The sequence below is a fragment of the Pteronotus mesoamericanus genome, unplaced genomic scaffold, assembly GCF_021234165.1.
Source record: "Pteronotus mesoamericanus isolate MK-2021 breed Mesoamerican mustached bat unplaced genomic scaffold, CSHL_Meso_final contig_591, whole genome shotgun sequence".
NCBI classification, from domain to species: domain Eukaryota; kingdom Metazoa; phylum Chordata; class Mammalia; order Chiroptera; family Mormoopidae; genus Pteronotus; species Pteronotus mesoamericanus.
The window spans coordinates 1,986,232-2,010,799 of record NW_026555208.1 but is presented as its reverse complement, the minus strand read 5'-3'; the positions used below and the strand labels follow the sequence as shown (position 1 = coordinate 2,010,799).

The 24,568-nt window shown below is 45.6% G+C and overlaps 2 protein-coding genes across 2 annotated transcripts in view; one reads left to right on the top strand and one right to left on the bottom strand.

Annotated features, from left to right (window-relative positions):
* The first annotated feature begins 66 nt into the window (after positions 1-66).
* Positions 67-4,555, top strand: RRP8 (ribosomal RNA processing 8). Its single transcript, XM_054580592.1, has 7 exons — positions 67-262; positions 1,529-1,895; positions 2,109-2,562; positions 2,641-2,770; positions 2,929-3,035; positions 3,119-3,215; positions 3,439-4,555. Exons 1-7 carry the CDS (start codon positions 164-166, stop codon positions 3,556-3,558), a joined length of 1,374 nt encoding a protein of 457 aa, XP_054436567.1. The 5' UTR covers positions 67-163; the 3' UTR covers positions 3,559-4,555.
* A 15,283-nt stretch (positions 4,556-19,838) lies between these two features.
* The window catches only part of DNHD1 (dynein heavy chain domain 1), a 71,320-nt gene continuing 66,590 nt past the window's right edge, over positions 19,839-24,568 (bottom strand). Inside the window, exons 36-43 of the mRNA XM_054580622.1 lie at positions 23,588-24,553; positions 23,212-23,398; positions 22,888-23,004; positions 22,587-22,788; positions 21,706-21,797; positions 21,395-21,544; positions 20,376-21,175; positions 19,839-20,189 (exon numbers count right to left, since the gene is read on the bottom strand). Coding sequence (XP_054436597.1) covers positions 19,839-20,189; positions 20,376-21,175; positions 21,395-21,544; positions 21,706-21,797; positions 22,587-22,788; positions 22,888-23,004; positions 23,212-23,398; positions 23,588-24,553 — 2,865 coding nt within the window. The remainder of the gene's footprint in view (positions 20,190-20,375; positions 21,176-21,394; positions 21,545-21,705; positions 21,798-22,586; positions 22,789-22,887; positions 23,005-23,211; positions 23,399-23,587; positions 24,554-24,568) is intronic.

Below are 24,568 nucleotides of genomic sequence, written 5' to 3'. Positions count from 1 at the left end.
CCCACCAATGTGTAAACTCGATGGTTTTCGGAGCCTCGCCGGCCGCTCTATCCACCCTGGTTTTCGGCTCTGTTCCGGTGGCTCTGGGTGCTCCGATTTCTGGGGACGCGCTCTGCACGTGGAGAGGCGCGAGAATCCTGCGACCTCACCCCGCACCGTCCGCATGTTTGAGGAGCCGGAATGGGCCGAGGAGGCCCCATTAGCCGCGTGCCTCCGGCCTGTGGCGTCACGGCCTCGGCCCGCGGCAGCCTCGCAAATCAAGGTGAGTGGTCCCGCAGGGCACGGGGAGCTGTTTCAGGCCTTGAAACGGGTCCTGGTGGGTCACATCGCTGGATGCGCCGCGCGTGCACTCTGTGTCTGTCTGTCTGTCTGTCTCTCTCTCTCTGCCGCTCGTGTACTTCTCGGTGTGTGTGTGCGAACGAAGATCTAAGAACTTTAGGGAAGAAAATGACATTAGAATTGAGAGTCGGTAAGTAGAAGTTAGTGAAGAGAAGAGGGTTTCTTGTTGGAGAGGAAAAGGCCTTGCAAAGAGGCCCTGGGTCGAGAGTTTGCTTGTCCTGTTAGGGTCACACACAAAATAATCCTTGTCGTTGGAGCACAGAGAATGAGAGGGGATGCCATTGAAGTTGGAGAAGTAAATTAGTTGTCTTGAATATTTTAAGGAAAAATAGAAGCCGGTAAAGTGTTTTAAGCAGGGGAAGGATTCCTTCAGAATCGCAGTGTAGGGTCTACAGCCATACCACTCTGAACGCGCCTGATCTCGCCTGAGAATTGCAGTGTAGAGATGGGATTTCAGAGAGCAAAGGGGAATGACAATAAAGGGTGTAAGTGCTACCATTTCAAAGCTGGTGTGGAGAGGGTACTAAGAACCTCCCAATTAAGGACCTGGTCTTAGGACTGTCCAGTAGCACTCCAACCCAGAAGGTCTCCTTTAAGCCTTTGCTGCTGTGAAGGCCGCTGTAGTTCCTCAGGCTTTTCCTACCCTCTGAGCTTCCCACAGGGAGTGTGTCTGCTTTATGCCTCCTCTTCATTCCCTTAACCCATTGCTATAATTCAGGCCACTGGCCCCTTAGTCTGCAGCTTGTCTCCTTCCGTTTGTTCTCTGCACTGCAGCTTGAGTCATTTTAAATACACACATGTCATCCTGTCACTCTTGATTTTAGAAACTGTCCTACTTTTTATCAGCTGGAGGCAAAAGCCCGAGATGAAGGGTTGGAACTCCTAGTCTCTGGCCTTGGTCCTGTTGCTTGTGGTCTTTCTGGGGAATCCTGGTACTTCCTCTGAACATTGAAGACAGTGGGGTGAGTGGGTGGCTTCTCTGCCTTTCAGCCTCCCAAAGGTTGGGATGATAATTGGGAATTTGTTCAGGGTCTGGCATGCTTCGTGACAATTTAGTTGGAGAAAAATACTAAATACCTCTGATACACTAATACTAATACCTCTGAATCAGGTTCCCATCTCTCCCTTCTTATTCCCCAGGTCCCACCCATACTCCCTGCTCCTGCTTTCATCCCTTGTTTCCCCCCAGGGCTCCAAGCGCCGCCAGCTCTTGGCCACACTACGGACGCTGGAGGCAGCATCTCTTTCCCAGCCACCCCTCAGTCTGCCTGGCAGTGACTCTGAGGAGGAGGAGGTGGTGGAAAGGAAGAAGAAACGCCCGAAAAAGGCCTCGTTGGCCAGTACTTCTCCTGAAGTGGAGAAGAAAAGGAAGAAGCAGCATCAAAAACAGGGTCTACCAGGCAGTGTCTCTGAGGAAAAGGAAGTAAAAAAGAAGAAATGTCGTAAAGGGGCTCTTTGTGGCAGTGACCCTGCTGCAGAAGAGAAAAGAAAGGGAAAATGCCAGAAACAGGCCCCTTCAAACCCAGCTCAGCACCTGGACAGTGCTGACCAAGCAGGTATTAGTGGATGCATATAAGTATGTGGGACAAGGAGGGGGATCATTTGCTCTTATATATGACAGGTTACTTGTCACCATTAGGTCTGGGATTATGCAATCAGAAGTACTTTCATCCAGGCCACAGGCTCTATTTTGGCCGGGGTGAATTTGCCAAGACTCTCAATTGAGTGGATCTTACCCCAGATATGCCTTCTCATCTCCCTCCTTATAGGTCTCAAAGCTTGGAAGAGTAATGCTACAGATGACCCACCCAAGCCAAGCTTGGGGACCACTCCTCCCCAGTCCCCCCGTATCTTGAGTCGCAAGCAGTGGCGGAACCGGCAAAAGAACAAGCGTAGACACAAGAACAAGTTTCGGCCACCTCAACCACCAGACTCGGCTCTAGCCACAGCCCCCACAGAGGAGACAGAGGTGCCTCCTGCTCCCATTCAAGACAGCCAGGAGACTCGGGCAGGAGCTCTGCGAGCCCGCATGGCACAGCGGCTAGACGGTGCTCGATTTCGCTACCTCAATGAACAGCTGTACTCAGGGCCCAGCAGTGCTGCACAGCGCCTCTTCCAGGAAGACCCTGAGGCCTTTCTCCTCTACCACCGTGGCTTCCAGAGCCAAGTCAAGAAGTGGCCACTACAGCCTGTGGACCGCATCGCCAAGGATCTTCGCCAGCGGTGAATGGAGGTTGGGCACCGTGAAAAGCAATGTGGGTCAGACTAGAACAGTGAGTGATCCCTCTCCTCCATTCCCAGGCCTGCATCCTTGGTGGTAGCTGACTTCGGCTGTGGAGACTGCCGCCTGGCTTCAAGTATCCGGAACCCTGTGCACTGCTTTGACTTGGCCTCTCTGGACCCCAGGGTCACTGTGTGTGACATGGCCCAGGTAAACCCCTTTTTCTCTCTGTGTATCTGACCTGCGCTCTAGGCCCAACCTGCATGTGCTAATCTCTTAACACTCTCTCTTTCCTTCCCTCACACCTCCATCCTGGTGTTCCTTCTCCCCGTATTATGTGCCTCATACAACAACCCCACTACCCACAGGTGCCTCTGGAGGACGAGTCTGTTGATGTGGCAGTGTTCTGCCTTTCGCTGATGGGAACCAACATCAGGGACTTCCTAGAGGAGGCAAATCGAGTGCTGAAGCCAGGGTACGAGCCTCCAGGACACAGATGCATGTATATGTGCCCATGCATGTCTGTGCACTTAACACAGCACTTCCCATTTTTCTCAGTGGTCTTCTGAAGGTGGCTGAAGTTAGCAGCCGCTTTGAAGATGTTCGGACCTTCCTGGGAGCTGTGACCAAACTGGGCTTCAAAATCATCTCCAAGGTAAGGGCCCCAAGAAGTCTTGTCCCTGTTTTTGTCTCATGTGTGGCCCTTTTGAGGGTAATGGTGATCAGGAAGGAGGCCATAAGCCCAGACATTTGCTTCTTGAAGACACGACTCACTGGAAAGCCCTGGGAAGCCTTCTGAGGAAGGGTGGGACATAGATTGAAATATTTTCGAAGAGCAGGGTGAGGATGAGGGACTCACTGGATCTTTTCTCCCCTAGGACCTGACCAACAGCCACTTCTTCTTGTTTGATTTTGAAAAGACCGGGCCCCCTCGGGTGGGGCCCAAGGCTCAACTTTCAGGCCTGAAGCTTCAGCCATGCCTCTATAAGCGCAGGTGACCTCTGGACTCCTTGAAAGGGGAGGCAAGTCTCGAACTCCAGGCTCATAACTTTGAAGACTGTAACCAGCCAGGCTGTGCCGCAGGACCTGATACTGCGCTTCCTCTGTCCCAGGAACAAAGTGTAATGAAACCTCTGGCTCAGCCCTGCTCTAAGGAAAGATTCTTGGTTGCAAGAATCACAGAATCACTCAGGCTGACTAAAGAATAAGGAGTTTGTTTTGAGAACATGTGGCTATCTGGGAATTATGGATCCCCTAGGTGTCATGGAAACTAGATGGTTTGGAATTCAAGGCATCTCTGGGTTTGATTCTTTCTTTCGTTTCCTAGGAGCTACATGGGCTTTCTGTCCCTGGCATCTCCATTTTCTTCTCTTCTGGTCTGTTTGCAGACCAGCTCCCTCTGCTTACTCATATCTGTACTCCTTCAGGTTTGGTCTGCCCAGGTCTTCAAGGCCCCAGACAGGCAGACATTGCTTCTTGGCCCTGGGACGACTGGTGGCTCGCTAACGTCCTGGCTCAGCACATCAGTCAGGGCTTCTGGGTCAGAACTGTTTGTTTGTCTCTGTGTTAAGCACTTCTTTCCCGTCTGTCCTCATCTCTATCTTTGGAGCCACATGGTCCAGACAACTGCCAGCATTTATTACTGTCCTGTGGGACGTCGTGTGTGTCTGGCTGAGAGCACAGATTTTGGAATCAGGTGGGCCTGGGTTCAAATCCTGGCCTGCCACTTACTGCCGAGAATCATTCAATCTTTGGATGTCACATTCCTCATTTGGAAAATGGTAGGATTCTTGTCTCATGGGTTTGTTGTGTGGGCCAACCGAGGAGATCTCTCGCCAGGGCCCGATACTGAGGAGGTGCTCAATAAACTGTTGCTGTGGCTGTTGTGCCTTGTAAGCCTTGTTGTTCTCAAGACCCTTCTCGAGGCTGGGTTGGAGGTTGGAGGGTAAAGAAGAGCTTTGTTGACTAAGGAAGACTCAGCTTAATATAGGCCTTTGAACGAGCTCATTTAATAGGACATTTAGAGGTTCTTGAGAGAGTCTGAGCTGTCTTTGGGTGGAGTTGGTGAGGAAATTGGGTCTGTTCATACACAACCATCAGTTAGTGCTTGGGCTGTTTATTGGCAAAACGGTCTGTCATTTCCGCCCAGCAGTGGGCTCAGATCAGCCCGTCCCAGGACAGCTGGAGGCAAGGAGGGCTATCGCTATGAGAAGATGAACTGGGTTGATAGATCTTTGGCTGTTCCTAAAAGGAATCTGCCGTGAGCCCAGGCGTAAAGACATAACCTTTTCTACCTGTTTCCAAGAACGAGAACAGCATGGCCATTGTGACACAGGCTTCAGGGCTCTGAGCCAGTTGGATGCTTCCAGAAGGGGATGGAGGTTCTGAGGCAGACTATTGGCCAGAGGGCATGTGTGGAGGCTGCATAGGGCCTTTGCATGTACTCTTCTGTCTTCTGAATACTCGACTGACTGGTAGTCTTACTCATGATTCCAAACAGCCTAGTTTCCTGCTCCATCACTCCCAAAGTAGAATGACTATCTTCATCCGCACACTGAAAGCACTACCTGAAGTGTGCGCTTCAGCGTTTAAATGCTATGTTGTGATTGCTGTGCGCATTAGGCTGCAGTCTTAAGTCAGTTTGATCTTTGTAGTCCCAGAGCTTGTTACTTGAGTTTATCTAAGCAGATGATAAGGAATGACAGGGTCCAGTTGGGTGGGATTGATGGGAGCAGGGGTGTTGCAGGAACCCCAGGTTGGGGCCCAAGAGGAGGCCACTGTGAACTAGTGACAGTGAAAGAAGCTGGCAGATGGGAGAATCAGTAGGTACAACTGGTAGATGTTGAGGATTGGTGAGAGAAAGGAATCTGAAGTGAGTCTGGTTTCTGGCTTGAGCAGCTGGGTGAGCTGGTGATGCCATTTGGAAGTGGGACATAAAAGCCTCAGGAGAGATCTGTGCTGGGGATTTGGGAATCAGCATCCCAGAGGTGGTAATTGAAATCATAGGAATAAATAAGATATCCAGAGTAAGATAATGAGAGGAGAAAATGGCTTATAATAGAACTCTGAGGAGCATTTAATGGAAGAGTTAACGAAAAAGAACCAGTAAGGTGACAAGATGAAAAAGTTGGTCCAGAGATGGAAGAGTAAAGCCAAGAAAATGAATTTTTATTTATTTATTTATTTCTCACCTGAGGATGTGTTTATTAATTTTAGAAAGGAAAGGGGAGAGAGAGAAACATCAGTATAAGAGAGAAACGTTGATCGGTTGCTTCCTGTATGTGCCCTAGCCAGGGATCAAACTCACAGCCTAGGCATGTGCCCTTATTGGGAATTAAACTTGCAACCTTTTGGTGTATGGGACAATGTTGCTCTAATCAACTGAGCCACCCAGCCAGGGTAGGAGAGTGAATTTTTTAATATGGAAGGAATGGAAGTGTGGTCAGCTGTCAGATGTTATTGAGAAGTCTACTAAGATGAGAGAAATCTGATTGTGGTAGGATGAGAATTACTGACTAATGTTGAGGGCCTTTTTGAATATATATTGGTATTATTCATGAATTTATAGTTACACGAATCAGCCCAGTGGTGTGGCTATCTGCCTACTCAGGCATCTACGTGTAGCTTGAGAGACTGTGAGCACTAAGGAATCATACAGAGTTGAAACGTTTGCCATGCAAAAGAAATGAAAGGAAAGCAAACAAAGGAGTTTCAGACCTTTTGCAAGTAAGTGAGGGTGGTACACTGGTAGTAATTGAACAATTGACCTGGGAGGATGGGAGTCTGGGGTCAATAATTGGAACACTTGAATTACAAATATCGGAAGCAGAGCAGCTCCAGGTGATTGGCAAAGTTTAGAGAACAGCCATGGGGGTGAGTGCCTGAGAGACATTCAGCGGAGGGGTTGCCTAGAGACTGGTTAGTGGACTGGGGGCTCAAGCATTGTGTGTGTGGGGTTGGTGGGGGGGCGGGGGGGGTGTGAGGTGTGGGCTGTTGGCTGTTGTCTTTATGGACTTTCCAGTTGTCCAGGATGATGGTAGAAATTGGCATGGAATAGGTGCCAGCCTCTTGAGGGAGAGAATGAATCCAGGAGATTTGCAGACAAAGAAAGACTGATGGCATGAGTTTCAAAAATGCTACGGGTTCACACAGCCTACTAAAGACTCCCGTTTGGAGGATGACGTGAGGCTGTGAGCGGAGCTGGCTGCCAGGCAGCTAAGATACCCTGACAGCCCTCTCCAGCTTGTCAGGACTCCCCGGGGATCACTCCAGAGAGACTATTACGGCTGCTTCATGGGGTCAGAAACTTCTTGTGGTAAATGGGGAGGTGAGCCACAATGCCCAGGGAACATGTTGGAGTAGCAAAGCATCTCACTGTAGGAGACATCACCTTTTATAGCTCCATGTCTTATGTTCATTCCCAAATGTTATTTATAGTCCTAAATCTTGACTGATTTTGTTTCTTTGTTTTTTGTTTTTTTTTTAACATTCTCAGCAGAACAGCTGGGGTCTACCTGCCTCCCTCTTTTGCTTCCCCCCCTTATAATTTGGATTTTTCCTTGGCCTGTTCTAGCACCACTGTGTAAATATCTCTGAGTCTGAGTCTGACTCAGATGCCAGGCTCACTCTCACTCAGCCCAGCACCCACTCGTGGCTCCATCAGTCACCCTGATTCTGAGAGCAGCACTCTCCTGAGCCTGATCTGTCTGTGTCCTCCCTGCCCCATCATCAGCTTCAGGACAAGCTTTTGTTCAAGTCCCTGCCTGGACTTCAGTGTCTAATGTTGAGAGCCTAGACTCTAGAGAGAACAATATATATCTCTTTGAGAAATAACAGCATGCCAACTATTTAAAGAACAATGAGACCAAATTAAAGAACAATTTGAGAACAGAATGAAGGAGTAGCAAGAGTAGTCAGAGGCAAATGGGATTGGGAGAACCTGCCCCACTGTGGAAGACAGTGGTTTTCAAACTACAGTAGAATTATTGGAAGGCTTGTTATAATGCATCTGATTCAGATGATGGATCGGGTTTGAGATTTTTTTCTGGTTGCTTTGATTTTTCTCAGTGAAGCAGGAAGTAGACTTCGGGCTGAGTGAGACTAGGGGGAAAGTGGTTGGAGTTTTGAGGAGAGGAGAGCATGAATATTGTTTATAAGAGGGAATGAACGAATTAGGAAAATACAGTATGATTGCTAATAGTATTGATAGCACACTTAAGGTTTAGGGTCAGAGGATAGGATGGGAGATGGGTGCAAGATTGCTCTCTACTGTGAGACAGAGTACAGCTGAACTGTCAGAACCTACTCACTTCTTGAGGGGCGGGCTGGGTTTTGACCTTTTACCTCAAGTCTAATTGGGGACTCCACTGGGACCATTTGGGACACTTGCCGTGTTTAATCCCACAGCCGAGGAATGGTAAGCCTGGAGTCTGACTCCTGCTCTGGAAATGTAGAAGGCAAGCAGAGGCTCACGGACTGTTTCAGTGGTGGAGCCAGGTGAGTGCTGCTGCTTTTGCATTGGCCTGCATTCCCAGAATTTGCCATGACACCTGATGTATAAGCATACCCTATATCCCTCACCCGGAGAGGAGGAAGCATGGGTAGTTTTAGGTCCTGTTCAACAGAATCATTTGAAGAGGCAAGGAGACCTCAGCACAAAGAAGCTAGGAGTGTGTCATGTAGACTGAAGAGGAAGTTGCAGGAGACTCCCCAGATTTTAACAGGGGTGTCCAACCTTTTGGCATCTCTGCACCACATTGGAAGAAGTGTTGTCTTGGGCCACACATTAAATACATTGCAACACACAATCATAAAAAAATCTCATGTTTCAAGTAAATGTACACTTTTGCACTGGGCCGCATTCACAGCCATCCTGGGCTGTATGCGGCCTGCAGGCTGCAGGTTTTTTCACCCCTAATTAGTTTCATCCATCAGGGTTAAGGGGACAACAGGAATAACCCCTTTAGAGATCTTTCTGGCCCATAGGGTACAGAGCCACCCAGTCAAGCAAGAACTTTTATTCCCTGACTTCTCTGCACATTGGGTGAGAGCAATCAGCAGCTATTCAGTGGAAAGCAGGTAGAGCAGAGAACATAGAGATTATTCCTTCCTCATTGCAGGCTCTTCAACTTAAATGGAGCAGAGCTGGGAGGAAAAAATAGTAAAAGGTGCAGATTGTTGTTACATCGGATTAAAGATTCTAATCACTTGGGATTGTACCTTAAAAGGAGCATAAGACTCTTAACTAAGAATGACCCGAAAAGTCACAGGCTTGCTACAGCTTTTTTCTACAGCAGGGGAAAAGTACCCGCAAATTAAAAACAGTTTGGAGTGGTGGTGAGAGACAAGAATAAAGTTGGATTTGGATAGCAATCTATGCTTCATGCTTGTTAGTGTACCCTTTAGAGGCTTTTTGCTTCTGCAGTTATTGGTGAGCTTCAGCTTTTGTTCCTGTAACACAGTCCTAAAGGAATACAATTCCAGAAAAAAAGCATGATCTTGGCAGAGACACAGCTCAGCTCCAAGCACTCAACCATTTCTGTAATTGCACAAAGCCCTTTATAGCTTTTTAGAGACCTGTAATTAGAGCTTTTAATCCCCAGGTTGTCCTACTTCCCCGTGACTTCTCAGATTGGTCACCTGGTTCTAGGATATTTGACAACTGCAATAACCACCTTATTGGTCTAATTGCATCCACTCCTGCTGCACAAAGCAATTCATTTTGCACACAGCCAACTGATCTTTTTAAAATGTAAATCAGGTTTGTCACTTCTCTGCTTAAAATTCTTCAGTGGATTCTCATTGCTCTGAAAACAAAAGACAACCTCTTTCCCAGGCCCTGTGTGATCTAGCCCAGGCCTTCCTCTCCAACTGCATCTTAACCCACTCTTTCCTCACAAAACTCCAGCCACAGAAGGTTTTCTTTTTTCATTCCTCCAGCATTCTAAGCCTTTGCTACTTGGTCTTTATACATGCTGCTCCATCTTCCCAGAGTACTCTTTCCCTGATAACCTCATTTTCATCTAGATCTTTGCACCAATATCACCTTTTCTTCTGTGGAAGAAACTGGCTAGGTGCTCACCAAGATGTCCTCTTCCTGGACAGTTAAACTCCATTTCCCAACTCCTTGCATCAAGGTGGGGCTATGTAAGTAGTCCTCATCAAAGGAAAGGAAGTAGAAGTGATGTTTCACTACCAGACCAAGGCAGTGAAAGAACAGATGAACCTTCTTATTCTTCCACCACCCTCCTCCACCTTCCAGGGTGACCTTGAGGCACATGTTTTGAAGGTGATGGGAGTAAAAACATAAAAGTCTGGGTACCTGAGTCACGGCTTGGGAGGAAAGCTGCTTGATTAAGAACATTCACATTGAACTTTGAACAAGGAATAAACCCCTGTTGCAATAAGCTAGCGTGTTTGAGGAAGATTTAGGGCAGTTAGCATTATATATCCTGGCTAATATATCTCCTCTGGGCATCTGATCCACCTTACCTTACTCTTGGTGACAAAAGCCTTTTTGTTTCCTTCTGGTGCTTCAAACATGTAATTAGTCTTACCAGATACTGGTCAACACTTCCCACCTGTCCCGTGAATTATAATCTTAATTGGGGGTGGGGGGAGGTATAAATGTTCACATCGAGAAGTTGAGGTGCTTATTTTACCAGGTACATTTTGATTATGACAAATCCCACTGAAGAACATCAAAATACCTGATGGTAGGTGGTTATGGGTATTGATTTGGGAACTCAAGGATTTAGCAATTAGTTCTCTGTCATTCTCTTGGTCTCTTGATCCTCTTGTTCACAATGTGATGTGTTCTTGATTAAGCAGGGACACCCGATGTACTACTTACTAATACACCTCTTGAGAGTCTCACTGATTGCCATAGTCTTTATGCTCTTCAAGGGTCCTTCTACACTGTTAATACAGTGGTGTAAATATGTTCCATTTTTCCCTATAACAGCTGAAACCAATCTAACATACCAACATTTCAAATATATTTGTCTCCCCTACCCCTTCTTATATCTCAGTAGCCTGTCAGCAACTCATTCAATTCAGCACACATTTAGACTTATATAGAACTCCAAAAATCAACAGCAACAAAATAGAACCCAGCGTAAAAAATGGGCAAGAGATTGGAACTAGCACCTTATAGAAGAGGATTTTTAAATACCCAGTAGACTCATGAAAAGGACAGTCCCATTAGTAATCAGAGAAATGCAAAGTGACACCAAATGACATAACATTACACATACTCAGGAATTGGGGGGAAATGCCACTAGATAGTGAAGATGTGGAGTAAAGTGAATTCTCATATGGATTATATGAAAACTAATAGCCCTGGTGAGGGAGTATAAATTGAAAATTTTGGAAACAGACTCATCAACTAAAGTTGAGGGTACACATACTTTATAACGAAACAATTCTAGTTGTATTTCCAACAAAAATGTGTGCACATGCACAAGAGGCATTTGCAAGATTGTTCATAGCACTGTTTGTAGGAACCCCAAACTGATCATTAGGCAGTTCACAATTTGAATCCACGCCCCTCCCCAAAATGCCCACTATAACACCAACAGATCATCACAACATAACAAAATGAACTTAACAACATATCCATAACATTCAGGTTTCAACCAAAAGTACCAGATATAAATAAGGAGGAAATGATAATCCTGAAATAGTTGTAAAATTATAAGCAGTAATTTTCACCCAGGATAAAAGAAAATAGTAACTGATTCCAGTGAGCTCAGGTTTGGATCTAGCTGTCAAATATTTTAAAGTAGCTGTTATGGATGTGTTCAGATAATGAAAGGAAAATATAAGAAATGCATGACTCAAGGAATATATAGAGGAAGAACTTTGCCAGAGACATAGAATCTATAAAAAGGAATCAAATGGAAATTCTAGAACTAAATAAAAAAAAGAACTACAATATGAATTACTCAACTTGAACAACAGAAAATGGACAGAAAGAAATGGACAGGGCCTCCTGAACCTGTGGCAGTATAACGAAGGACCTAATGTGTCATCAAAGTCGCAGAAGATGGTGAGAAAGAGGATGGAGCTGAGAAAGCACCTGATGAAAAAATAGCTGAAATATTTCCAAATTTGGCAAGAGACTAAAACCTATGGACTCAAGAAGCAGAGGGAACAACCCTCACACAGGATAAACATGAAGAAATATAAAAACATATCATTAAACTTATGAAAACTAAAGAAGACTATCGAAAGCTAAAGAAAAATGATGCTGTACCTAAAGGGAGAAGAACAATTTGAAAGACAGCAGAGTTCTTTTCATCAGAAACCATGGCAGCTATAGAAAAATGGCACAATATTTTTCAGGTTTTCAAATAAAATGGTTAACCCAGAATCATACCCAGTGAAAATATCCTTCAGGAATGAAGGAGAGAATGTGGACATCTTAAGTGAAAGAAAAGTAGAATTTGTCACCAGCTGACCTACCCTAAAAAGAAGGGCTAGAAGAATTTGTTTAAACAAAGGAAATGATGAAATCTGAGAATATCAAGAAGTGTAAAAAAAACACAGTAAACAAAGATATGTACAAATACAGCTAGCCTTCCTGAATTGTGTTTGGTGCTTGAAGCAAAAATCATAACACTGTTCTGTGGTTCTAAATGTATGTAGAAGAAATACTTAAGATAATTACATTATAAATATGGAAGGATAAAGGGAGGTAAGGTTTCTACACTGGAACTGCTAATATAACACCTGTAGACCACATTAACATTATATATAGACACAAAGAGCAACCACTAAAAAGCTATACAAAGACATAAGCCCAAAAACACTATAGTTAACTGAAAATGGAATTATAAAAAGATTCAATTAACCCATAGGAAAGCAGAAAAAAGAAAATGAAGATCAGAGCAAAAAATAAAATGGCTGACTTCCTAACATATCAATTATAGTATATGTTAATGATCTGAATACACCAATTAAACAACACAGTCGAACAAAGTAGTAAAAAGCAACCTAATTAAATATTGTCTACAGGAAACTGACTTTAAATATAACAGTATAGACAAGTTGAAAGTAAGAGAATGAAAAAGATATATAATGCAAACATTACTCAAAGGAAAACAGGAGTACCTATGTTAATACCAGATAAAGTAGATGTCAGAGGAAAAGGATTTGACAGAGAAAGAAAATATATAATGATAGGTTGATGCAGCATGAAGAAATAACTGCTAGAGCAGGATGCAAATCAGATGAAAACTGATGTAACTAAAAGGAGAAATAGACAAGTCCACAATTGCAGTTGGAGACTTCAACACCTCTCAATAACTGGTAAAACAATAGACAGAAAGTCAGCATTTATATATAGGAGAACTCAATAATACCTTCAATTGATAGGATCTAATTAACATTTATAGAACACCCAACACAATACACATTTTCAATAACCATGGAACATATATCAAGATAGATTATATCTTTAAAAAAATTTTTTTATCCTTACCCAAGGACATTCTTTCATTGCTTTTAAAAAGAGGAAGGGCGAGGGAAACCTCAATGTGAGAGAAACATCAGTTGGTTACCTCCTGTGTGTGCCCTGAATGGAAATTTTATGTGCCCAGACCAGGGATCAAACCCACAACCTAGATATATTCCCTGACCGGGAATTGTAACCACAACCTTTGGTTACAGGACAATGCTCCAACCAATTGAGCCACATCAGCTAGGACAAGGTAGATTATATCTTGCACCATAAAACAAATTTCAACAAAAGTAAAAGAATTGAAATCACATAGAGTATGTTCTCTGACCACACCAAAATAAAATCAGAAATTAGTCACAGGAAAATCTTCAAACACTAAGAAGCGAAATAGTACACTTCCAAATAATCCATGGATCAAAGTCAAATCACAAGGGAAATTAAAAAATACATTGAATGTAATTAAAATGAAAGTACAACATCAAATTTTGTGATACAGCTAAAGCAATTCTGACAGGTATATTTATTGCACTGAATTGCATACATTGAAAAAGAGTCTCAAATGAATAATCGAAGTTCTCACCTCAATAATCTAGAAAAAATGGAGTAAGATAAATTCAAAGGAAGCAGAAAGAAGGACATTAGTAAAAGTAAGCAGAAATCCATGAAATTGAAAACAAAAATAGAACAAACCAGTGAAACAAAGACCTATTTCTTTGAAAAGATGAATAAGATTACAAACCTCTTGCAGGACTAATAAAGAGAAAAGGCACTAATTATCAATGTCAGAAATGAAAAATCTATCACTACAAGCTGGGAAGATATAAATAAAGATAATAAAAGAATACTGTAAGCAACTCTATATACATATATTTGACAACTTAGTTGAAATGGAAGAATGCCTTAAAAATAAAACCACGCAAAGTATTACAACTCATTTAATATGAAATAAATAAGTAGCTCTGTAACTATTAAGGAAATTGAGCTTATTTTAAAACTACCAAGAAAAAAAATGAACTAACAAGCAAAATAGAGACTGGTTCACAGATAGGAGGCTTACAGCTGTCAGAAGGAGGGTTGGGGGACTGGGTGGGGGGTGTGGAGGGATGGAGAAAAAAAACTTACTTGAACAATAACATTTCAATAAAAATAACAAGTTGATATTAACAACTGAAGGAGACAGCCATAGACAGTAGATTCCTGGAGGTCTCAGACTGCCTAAGGTCAGAGAGGGTCAGCATCTGACGTCATCAAAGGCAGATCCAGAAAGAAAAAACAGTGTGGTCTCCTACCATAAAAGTTCACACCACAAAGTCAGGAAATCAAGACAGATCAACTTAAGAAGCAGAAGCAAAAGGAAGTGTCTCACAAATAATGGTAAGACAAAGAAACAACCCCCAATCAAAGGTAAAGGAGGAATCCTCACAAAGAGAACTAAATGAAATAGAGGCAAGTAAACTATCAGATACTGAGTTCAAAATAATGGTTCTAAGGAAGCTCGATGAGCTCAGTGAGCTCAGAGAGAATTCCAAAAATACTACAGGGAGACTACAAGGAACTTACTGCAAACAATGTCAGCATGAAAAAGGAGATAGAAACTATCAATAAGAGACAAGAGGAAATGAAGAATACAATTTCTGAATTAAAGAACACAGTAGAAGGAATCAAAAGCAGGTAGATGAAGCAGAAAAGAATCAGTGAGCCAGAGGATAAGGTAGGAAAAAGCTCCAAGAAAGAGCAAGAAAATGAAAAAAGACTCAAAAAGAATGAAGAGGCGCTGAGGGAAATGCAAGACAACCTGAAACGTAATAATATCCATATAATAGGGATACCAGAAGGAGAAGAAGAGGAACAAGGGATAGAGAACCTGTTTGAAAAGGTTGATGGAAAATTTCTCCAATTTGAGGAGAGGAAGAGTCACACAAGTTCAGGAAGCACAGAGGATCCCATTTAAGAGGAACCCAATGAGGCCCACTCCACGACACATCATAATTAACAAGGCAAAAATCAAAGACGAACAGAGAATCCTAAAGGAAGCAAAGGAGAAACAGGTAGTAACATATAAGGGAGTCCTCATTCCTATCTTCTCCATTGATTTGAAATATCAATTTAATCATATATGGCATTGTTATACATTTGTTTCTAGAATGCTCCTTTTATTTCATTGATCTACTTAATCATTTCTGTGCTGGTGTCATGTTTTAATTGCTGAGACTTTATAATGGATTTAAATTTGTTAATATTTTATAATGGATTTTGACATTTAAATAACTAAATAAATAAAATCTGCATTTTTAAAAAACATTAAAAAAAAAGAATGAAGCAGAATAAGGACAAGGACCTGCTCTGCCTTGCTGCTGTAACTCCCCTGACTAGAACAGTGCCTGGCATACAGTAAATACTCAATAAATATTATCGAATGGAAAAAAAAAGAACCTTGACCTAGTCTCACACATTACACAAAAGTTAACACAAAATGAATCATGAACTTTGATGTAAAATATAAAACTATAAAATCTGTAGAAAAGAAAAAACAGGAGAAAAGTCTTTAGTATTTAGGGTTAGGCAAAGAGTTTTAAACTTGACATCAAAAGCATATCTATAAAAGGAAACATGGATAAACTGGACTTCATCAAAATTAAAAACCTTTGCTCTATGAAAGACCCTGTTAAAAGGAAGCTATAAACTGGGAGAAAATATTTGCCAACTACATAGCTGACAACAGACTAGTATCTCAAGAGTATAAACCTAATAACCTTATATCTACTAAAGAAATTGAATTTGTAATTTAAAACCTCCCCTACAAAAACAAAACAAAAAACTCCAAGCCCAGATGGCTCTACTGGCAAGTTCTACCAACCCCCTGATGGAAGAAAGAATATCAATCCTACACAAACTCTTCCAGGAAGTACAATAGGACTGAACACTTACAAACTCATTTTGTGTGTGACTCTCTGAGACAGAAACCTGGGAGCAGAATTGCTAGAACGTAGTATATTTAACTAATTTCACTCAGTGCTGGCACATCACTCCCAGAATAACTATTCCAGTATACCCGCCCATCAACAGTGCATGAGGATTCCTGTTTTCTACTATCTCCCCCAACATTCGATATGAGGCAATAGAATGCTGTGGAGAGAATGACTATCAGAGAGAAATGCCTGGATTCAAAAACTGGTTCTACCATTTTCTGACTCTGTGACCTTGGATAATTTACTGAAACTGTATCTCAGATTCCTCATTTGTACAATGGGGAAATAAGAGTACCTATCTTATAGATAGCAAGGCTCCTTAGGCATTAATGGATGAAAACGGTACTTTGTTATATTTCAGACATTTCCCTAATTTATCCTGTTTCTGAATGAGGATTTCAAATTAGAATGAAAAGCTACAAAAATAAGTGAGTTTCAGGTGAGCTACAGACCATTAGTCAATGACATTTCTGGTCTTTGGATTATTAATGCATATAGTGTACAAAGTGGACCACAAATTTCCTTATAAACTAGGATATGCAAATAAAATTTATCTCCTTTCTCAATTACTGATCTGATTTTCCTCACAAGTTCACTCCCAACCTGCACTCCACCAAATAGTGGAAGAGGCTAGAAATAAATTTAATTCAGTCTCTTTAGGTTTCATTTGTCCTCTGAAATAAATGCTCAGAAGCTCAAATTTCTCCTATTCTACCTCTGCTTCTCTGCAAAGTGACATCTGGGTATAAAGGGAAGAGCATTCCGATATCAGAAAGAAGGGGTCCCCTGACCAAACACTGGTCCTTGGGTGTGTACAAGCTGGAATCCTCCGGGTAGAGTTGGCCCATTTCCATCCATGGGCATTCTGCCAACATTTGCTTCTAAAGCTGATTAATCCGTAGACTTGTCTTTTTCAGCTGCCAGGGACTATGCCTCTCTCTGCTAATTTGGCCTCCTTGCAACAACTCTGTTTGGTGCTGCAGAGCACAGTGATTTTCTGCCTCATACTCCATTGAGCCTGAAGGATCTCTATTCAGCATCCACGCATAGAGGAATCAAGAGACACTCTTCATGACCATGCTGCTCTGCCCTTGTAATGCTCCTGGACAAAAGTAAGTCCATGCTGCAAAGCTTTTCCCTTCTAAAGCTCCAGGAGGGAAAAGGACAAAAGCCTCTTTGGCCTCGGTATGTTAGTTTACTGCTCCGTCCCATAGTCCCAGGTCAAGTTGATTTTGTCCTACTCCTCCCCCTCTTCTCTCTGTTCCATCTACCCCCATCCATCGGAACATGATGGCACATATTCCTCCCCTTTGTCCTGTGTCTTACTTCTTCCTTCCTTTCATTATTTGGGATTTTAATTTCTTAATGGGATTTAAATTTATCTGGTAGGCAGTTTCAATAGTGACATTGTCAAATCAGAACATTTTTACATAGTAGTCATTGTACTTAGGTTGTACTGTCATATGGTACTTATTTTATATCCTCCAATTGACTCAGTTTAATAACTGGGTTGGGCATAACTCAAGAATGAATTTGTCCAGAGAATGGTGTGGATTTGTAGAAAATATTCTGTACCAACCAATTTTGGATAGTTTTATAGGTATCTCACTGTCGCTTTCTGCTCCCACTGGAAGATAAATAGTAGTGATGGTAAACATGGATAGAAGGTTCATTTATCCAAAAGTATTTCTTCAGTCCTTGCTAGTGTGACTCAATGGATTGAGCTCCAGCCTGTGAACCAAAGGGTTGCTGGTTGGATTCCCAGTCAGGGCATATGCCTAGGTTGCAGGCCAGGTCCCCAGTAGGGGTTGCTCAAGAGGCAACCACACATTGATGTTTCTCTCCCTCTCTTCCCACCCTTCCCTCCTCTAAAAATAAAATAAATAAAATCTTTTTTTTTTAAAGGGACTTCTGGACTTCTTCAATATTCTGCTGATCTCCTCTCCAGAAGGAACAGCCATGCCTCTGGTTGACTGTGGGAAAGAAAATGGAATGGTTTCGGAGGAAAGTGGAGATTCTTGCCTCTCTGCTCTGCATTTTGTTACAAGGCATCAGTTGCATCACAGTCACTAGTGAGTGGGGTGACTGTGGAGAGGCTGTGCAGCGACACTCAGTACACACTTGAGTTGCATTTCCTCCCTTCATGTGACTTGTAGCTAGCCAGACAGTGAAGGAGATAAGTTGTACCTGGTAAGGTTTGGTGTTGGGGGCAAGGAGAGGACACCCCTGTAGGCTTTCAGCTCTGCCATTCTCTAACCCAATTTTTTACTGAGAGGTTTGCCCTGGGATAGTATACAATCTTGCAAGTAATAATAACTCAGCATATCAAGCTTGATTCCCAACCCCCAACCTGTCTGTCCCTCAGATTGCCCATCTCAGTTAATGATAGCACAATCCTCCCAGTGGCTTACAGCTAAAATCTAGAATTCATCCTAGATTTGTCCTCCTCCCTCTCTCTTCTCATTTAACCCATCAGCACGTCCTGCTGGCTTTGCCTCCAGAATACTTAAATCCATTCGTGTTCCGTCTCCCTGTTATGACCTTCCTGCAAAATCCATCATCTCTCACTTGAATTACTCAATAGCCTCCAAACAAATCTCCCTCCTTGTTACTCTGGATTTTCTCCCACCCATCCATCAAAGAATGGCGAGGGTGACCTTTCAAAAGTGCAAATTAGATCACGTCACCTCCGACCTAATACTCTTCAATAGATTCCTCCTTGTGCTTTTAGGAAATACAATCTCATATCATGAAAAGACTCTGTGTGATCTGCCCCTTTCTATATCTTTCCATCCTCGTGGCTCACTCTGCCCCTCACTCACCATGCGCCAGGTACACGTTCTGTTCCTTGAACACTATAGGGTTGTTCAGCCTAAAGACCTTTGCACCTACTGAGCATTCTACCAGAAATGTTCCTCCTTTTCAAGTATTCCTCCTTTTCAAATATTCCTTACCATTCAAACTAGATGGCCCAGCACAAATAACGCCCCCTTTTATAACAAAATCTCTTATTACAAAATCATGTAATTCTATAACATATCACCCTCAGGCACACCATATGACATTTTAGATGAAATGTTCAAATTGCTGTCCATCTCATGCGAGACACTCATGTAGCCTACCAATGAGACACAAGCAGGCATTACTTCTGCCAGACCCTGTACATTAACTCTCCCCTCTAGTTACCCTCTAACATATCAGCCCACTTTATTTTCTTTATTTTAGCCCTTAAAAATAATTAAATTTAACTTATTTATATATTGGCCTTTTCCTGTCTGCCTCCCCACGTTAGAACCACCTCATTAGTGCCTGGAAGAACACCTGGTTCAAAGAAGGTCTCAACAAATAATTGTTGAATTAACATAGGACCTTGTATCTTATTTTGCTTGTTTGTTGTGTGTATAGCTGACTCCGAGAATCCATTGTAGGGGAAGGGATGACTGGTAGGGCAGGATTGGGGCAATTCCAATAATACACTAAGTGCTTTTGGAAATCATTTTGAGTTCTAATGTTATCACTTTAAAAAATTCCCCTCGTGGATTTAGCAAAAGTGCTAAGACCACAGTAGAGAGTTGAGCAAGGATCCTGGATCCTACATGTTAGCCATGCTCAGATCTGCCTGGGCGTGACCAAATACCAGGCCCATCTCTTCATAGGGTCCCCACACTCCCCTCTCCCTGGTTGCCAGGCATCCACCCTCTTCTGCCTTCTGTGTGAATACGCCTCTCCTCTCCTCAATTGTACTTTCCCCTCAGTGTGTCACGTCCTCAGTGTGAACACACCATTATTTCTTATAAATCCCAGAACTCTTCCATCAAATCACTCCAACTTTATTTTGGTTGAGGGCTCAGGGCAGGGGTGGGCTGCACACATGGACTCTCCGCTGAACACAGATGGCAGGACTGAGCTTGCTGGGCAGGGGCAGGTGCATCAGGATGTTCCTGCTGTGTAGCCTAGTAGTGCCCAAGGGCCGTTCCATGTACACAGGACAGGAATATACAGCCAGGCCAGGAAGGGGTGGCAGGTCATTGGTGTCCTGGGTCTGGGTGCTGACGCTGACTGGAGGCAGAGGGCTGGGCTGGCTGGAGAGACTGTCCTTCAAGGCCCCTGTTAGTGGGTCCCACTGGGCATTCCAGAGCTGTAGCCCAATCAGAAGCAGCCCTGTCTCTGGAACCGTGGGGTTTGGGCTATTCACCACCTGGGGGCGCCAGAAGCTGGTCAGGCAAGACTAAGAAGCTAAGGGGTCTTCGTAGAGTGGGACAAGAGAAGCAGATGGGGTTATTGAGGAGACAAGATCACCAAGAGGCAAGGTGGGATAGCTGCGAGGGGTAATCGGGGAGGCTGAGGGTGAGGAATTGGAAATGAAGGGGCTGCAGGAAGATACCTGAAAGTACAGAGGGTTGCTGCTCAGCTCCTGGCGTTTATGGGGAAGATGATTGGAGCTGGAGCCAGGCAAATTCAAGCTGGGCGCGGAATGGTCCGGGGTGACCATAGCAAAGGCAGCCTCCCAGCGCAGTGACAGCAGCAGGCGGCGCGGGTGGCAAAAGGCTGATAGGTGAAAGATGCGCTTTGGTACTTCAGTGCCCGCGCCCAGGTAGCGAACCAACAGCTGCCCACGGAGCCACACCTGTCGCAGCCAGTGCCAGGGCGGCTGCGGCCCGGCAGGCGCATGGCGTCGCCAAGGTGGGGGTAGGCGGCCAGTCCAGAGAGCGTGAGCCACCGCTGCGCAGCGTGGGGAGGCACACGGGGGCACTCCCTTCAGCTGCTGCAACAGGCAGTCAAGGTCCCGCTGCAGCGCGCTCACCAGCTGGCTCAGTTCCAGCACCTCGGTCTGCAGAAAGCCTTCCAGAGGCCGCCCCGCATTTAGCCTCATCGCCATCCACCCGGTTCCAGACTGGTCTTGGCAAATGGTCTCGCTCAGCAGAGCCTGCAGCGACTCCAGTCTCTGTTTGGCTCTAATCAGGCGCTGCTGCAGCCGACTTTCAGTGCGCCGAGAGCCTCCCGGAGGCACAGGCACCCAAGTGGGTGAACTCCGTTGAAAGGCGCTCAGGAGAGCACGACCCTGACGTCGCAATAGCCAGGCCTGGGAGCTAGCACTCAGCCCACAGATGCCGGGTTCAGGCGGTGTGGCCAGTAGGTTCATCTGGGCCTTGCATTCTGCCATAGCATCCAGCTCCCCTAGCTCTTGGAGGTGGAGGTGAGGAGTAAGAGACAAGGTGGACTCTCCCCAGCACAGACCCAAAGGAGTATGCCTTCTTCTGACACTGTAAGCCGTCACCCCATAACTATGTGAATTATTTCCCCCTCCTACCCCTTTGTTGCCAACACTGCTCGCACTCCCAGGAGGGTAGCACTACCCTGTGCTGTTCCCCACCCCAACACAGATACCTGACTGATGCTTACCTGGGTTGGGCAACAGAGCGGTCAGAAGATGCTGGGGGGTGTGTGGTTGGTCCCAAATCCCCCTGCTGGGGCTCAGGCAGGAATGTATGAGGCTAATCAGGGACTCCCTGTCCTTGTTGTCTCCCAGAGGACCCCCGTAGAAAACTGAAGCTGAAGATGAGATCAGAGCCCCTCAGTTTCAGCTCCTCCAGTTTCCGCCACTTCCCAAACCAAAGTTGTAAATGGGGTCCTGGGCTCAGGACTCCCATCCCTACCCCTTTCCAGATTCTCCTGGGGTCTGATGACCACATGGGGGATAGGGAGGGCCTCACCAGCCAGCTCCTGCATGGCAGCATGGGGATTGCTAAGGCTGGCCCACAGCTCGTCTTGAATCTGAAGGACTTGGGTCAGGGTCATTTGACTCCTGGGGGAGGGGAGCAAGAAGTAGTGTTTCAAACCCATCTATATACTGAGGACTTACATCTTTCTCTCCAGCCCAAACCTCCCTGCTGAGCTCCAGACTCATGAGGGCTCACTAGTCATTGCCATTTGGTGACCTCGAATTCAACTTGCTTTCGGTAGAAATCATCATTTCCCTCAACACCAGCCACCCAATTCTTCAAGGCATAAATCTGGGAGTCATCCTTGACCCCTCTCTTGCTCACCTAATATTTACTCTCCCTGCTGTGACTACCCTAGTCCCTACCACCATGATCTCTTCCCTTGAGACTTCCAGAGCCTCCTAAAACTGTTCTGCTTGCCTCCAGCCCTGCCCTGTCTGGTCCGTTCTCCACACTGAAGACAGCAGTTTTTCAAACAGAGAAATAGGACCACATTTCTTTCCCTACTTAAAACCTTTAGCGGCTTCCCACTGTCCTCAAGATAAAATCAGGCCGCTTGCCATGGCCTGAAAGGCCCTTCACCACAGGCTTCACCTTTCCCACTCAACCCTAGCATGTCCACCTCGGGCACACTGCTGTCTCCTCCCTCCCACTAGCTTAGTTCCCTCTACTCAGAAAGGCTCCATCTCCACAGGATCTGCCTCTGCTTTCAAGACTCAGTTCAAAGTGAGAATTGTCCTTGGAGAAGCTTTCCTTGGCTTCCCCCTGCCCTCACACTTTGGTGCTTTCCAGAGGTGAATCCCAGACCCCATGGGAAAACACTCAGCGTTTGCTGTGACTGACTGACGAAGCAGGATGGGTGGGTCTCTCACCAGTGGCCCCTGTGTGCCTGCAGCTTCATTCCATAGAGCTGCCGGTGGAGCAGGAGGCTGTGTAGGAGGACCAGATGCAGCGCCCTGGTAGGGGGTTGCAAGTAGGGTCCTTGCTGGGCTAGCTCCACACTGCTGATCAAGACGTGGCCGAGCTCCAGGGACTGCTCCCAGAAAACAGGCATGCAGTGCTGAGTCAGCACAGCTAGAGAGGAAGGAGAGTGCTGAGTCAGCGCAGCACAGTCACCCTTCCTCTTCTCTTCTAATCTGATAGCCTTTGTGGGGAGGGTGGGTGGCTCCTCACCTGGTAAGGAAGCAATGGCCTCTGCAGATACAATAAGCCAAAGACGGAAACCACTGTGGACCACATTCCTGCTTGTAGGTTGGGCTGAAGGTAGTTCTAACTCCGGGTCTGAGACCACTAGGGGTCAGACATGGAGCTGAGTTTAATCACTGGGTAAAGAGGGTCGGATACAAGTCTAGCGATCAGACTTGAGGCTAAGGGGTCGAGAGTCAAATACAGGGGACAGGCTGGAAGCTCAGGGATTGCCCATGAGGCCTGAGAGTTCAAGCTTAGGCCCAAGTGTAGGGAAGAGTCCTAGGAATGATCTCTTGGCAACAAACCCACCCTTGGCTCCATCCAGTAGCCCCAGCAAGGGCTGTAGCAGCTCTTTCGGCCAGTGAGGCATCAGGTGACAGTTCTCCAGCACCAGCCAGTGCCCTTTGTGCATAGCCTGGCATAGAGTGCTGACCACATCGGACACTGGGTCCCAGGCCTCAGAGCCCAGGGCTATCACCTCCAGATGCTTCCGCCCCTGGAGACCACAGAGATGTCAGAATAACTCAAAGTGATGCTAGAGTGACCCAAGGGGCCCAGAGTAATGCCACAATGACCCCAAAAGTTCCAGACTAACCCCAAAAGATCCATGAGAATGTTGGGAGGCTCAACCCCCACCCCATCCCTGTCCATAGGAGCCTGGGTGGCCAAGAGGCTTGGCTCAAACCTGCTCATGCTGGGCAGCCAGTCTCTGGATGACAGTCAGGGGATGCAAGACGGCTGTGGGGTGACCAAGCGGTGGTAACAAGATCAGCAGGGGCTGAGTAGCCTGACTGTGTTCAAAGGGTATGGTGGGGGCACCCAGGTTTTCACCCAGGGGTCGGCCCAGGAGGCTGGTGGTGAAGTCTGCCAGGGCAGCTGCAAGGCACTCAGGTTTCAGCACACGCCATAGGATCAGCTTCTGGAGGAGGCTGAGTGGATCAGGCCCAGGCCCAGGTGCGGGCCCCAGCACTGTGGATGACAGTGACAGGTAAGACTGCCAAACACTGGAGTGGCTTGCCAGGGATACACGCAGCCCAGCAAATGGGGGCAGCAGCTCTAATACTCCACATTCATGCCAGGCTCTCGGCCCTAGCCAGGCTGGTCGAGCCACACCTGGGACTGGCTTGCTATAGCCTGTGCTGGGAGAAGTTGCCAGTCCAGGCCAAAGTGCCAGCCTCTCCAGATCTGGTGCCTTCCTTGCCACTCGCAGCAGAGCCAAAGCACCCAAGGCACTTACCAGGGGTACGTGGGTCAGGCCCAGTGCAGCTACTGTGGTGCCCAGCAGCTGGCGGGTCAGCTGTGTTTTCAGCTGTAGCAGATAGCTGGGTAGGTCCTGCCCCTGATGGTTCTCACACTGTTTCATGCTGTTCAGAGCTTGCTTGGTGGCTGCCAGCCAATTCTCTGGGCTCATACGGAAAGGTGGCAGCAGCTTCTGCAGTGGGCTAAGGGCCTTGATAATGGCCATTCCATGCCGGACCACACACCGATAGGGTGCCCACAGTACCACCTCCTGCATCCTCAGGTCTTCTAGCTCCTCATAGTGGGCATACAGCTGACATAGCTCTGCCTGGGTCCTTACCATGTCCCGCAGGAACTTGGCTGGTTTATGATGATTTGGGTTCTGGGACAGTAGCATCAGCAGAAGCTGCTCCTGCATACAGTCGTT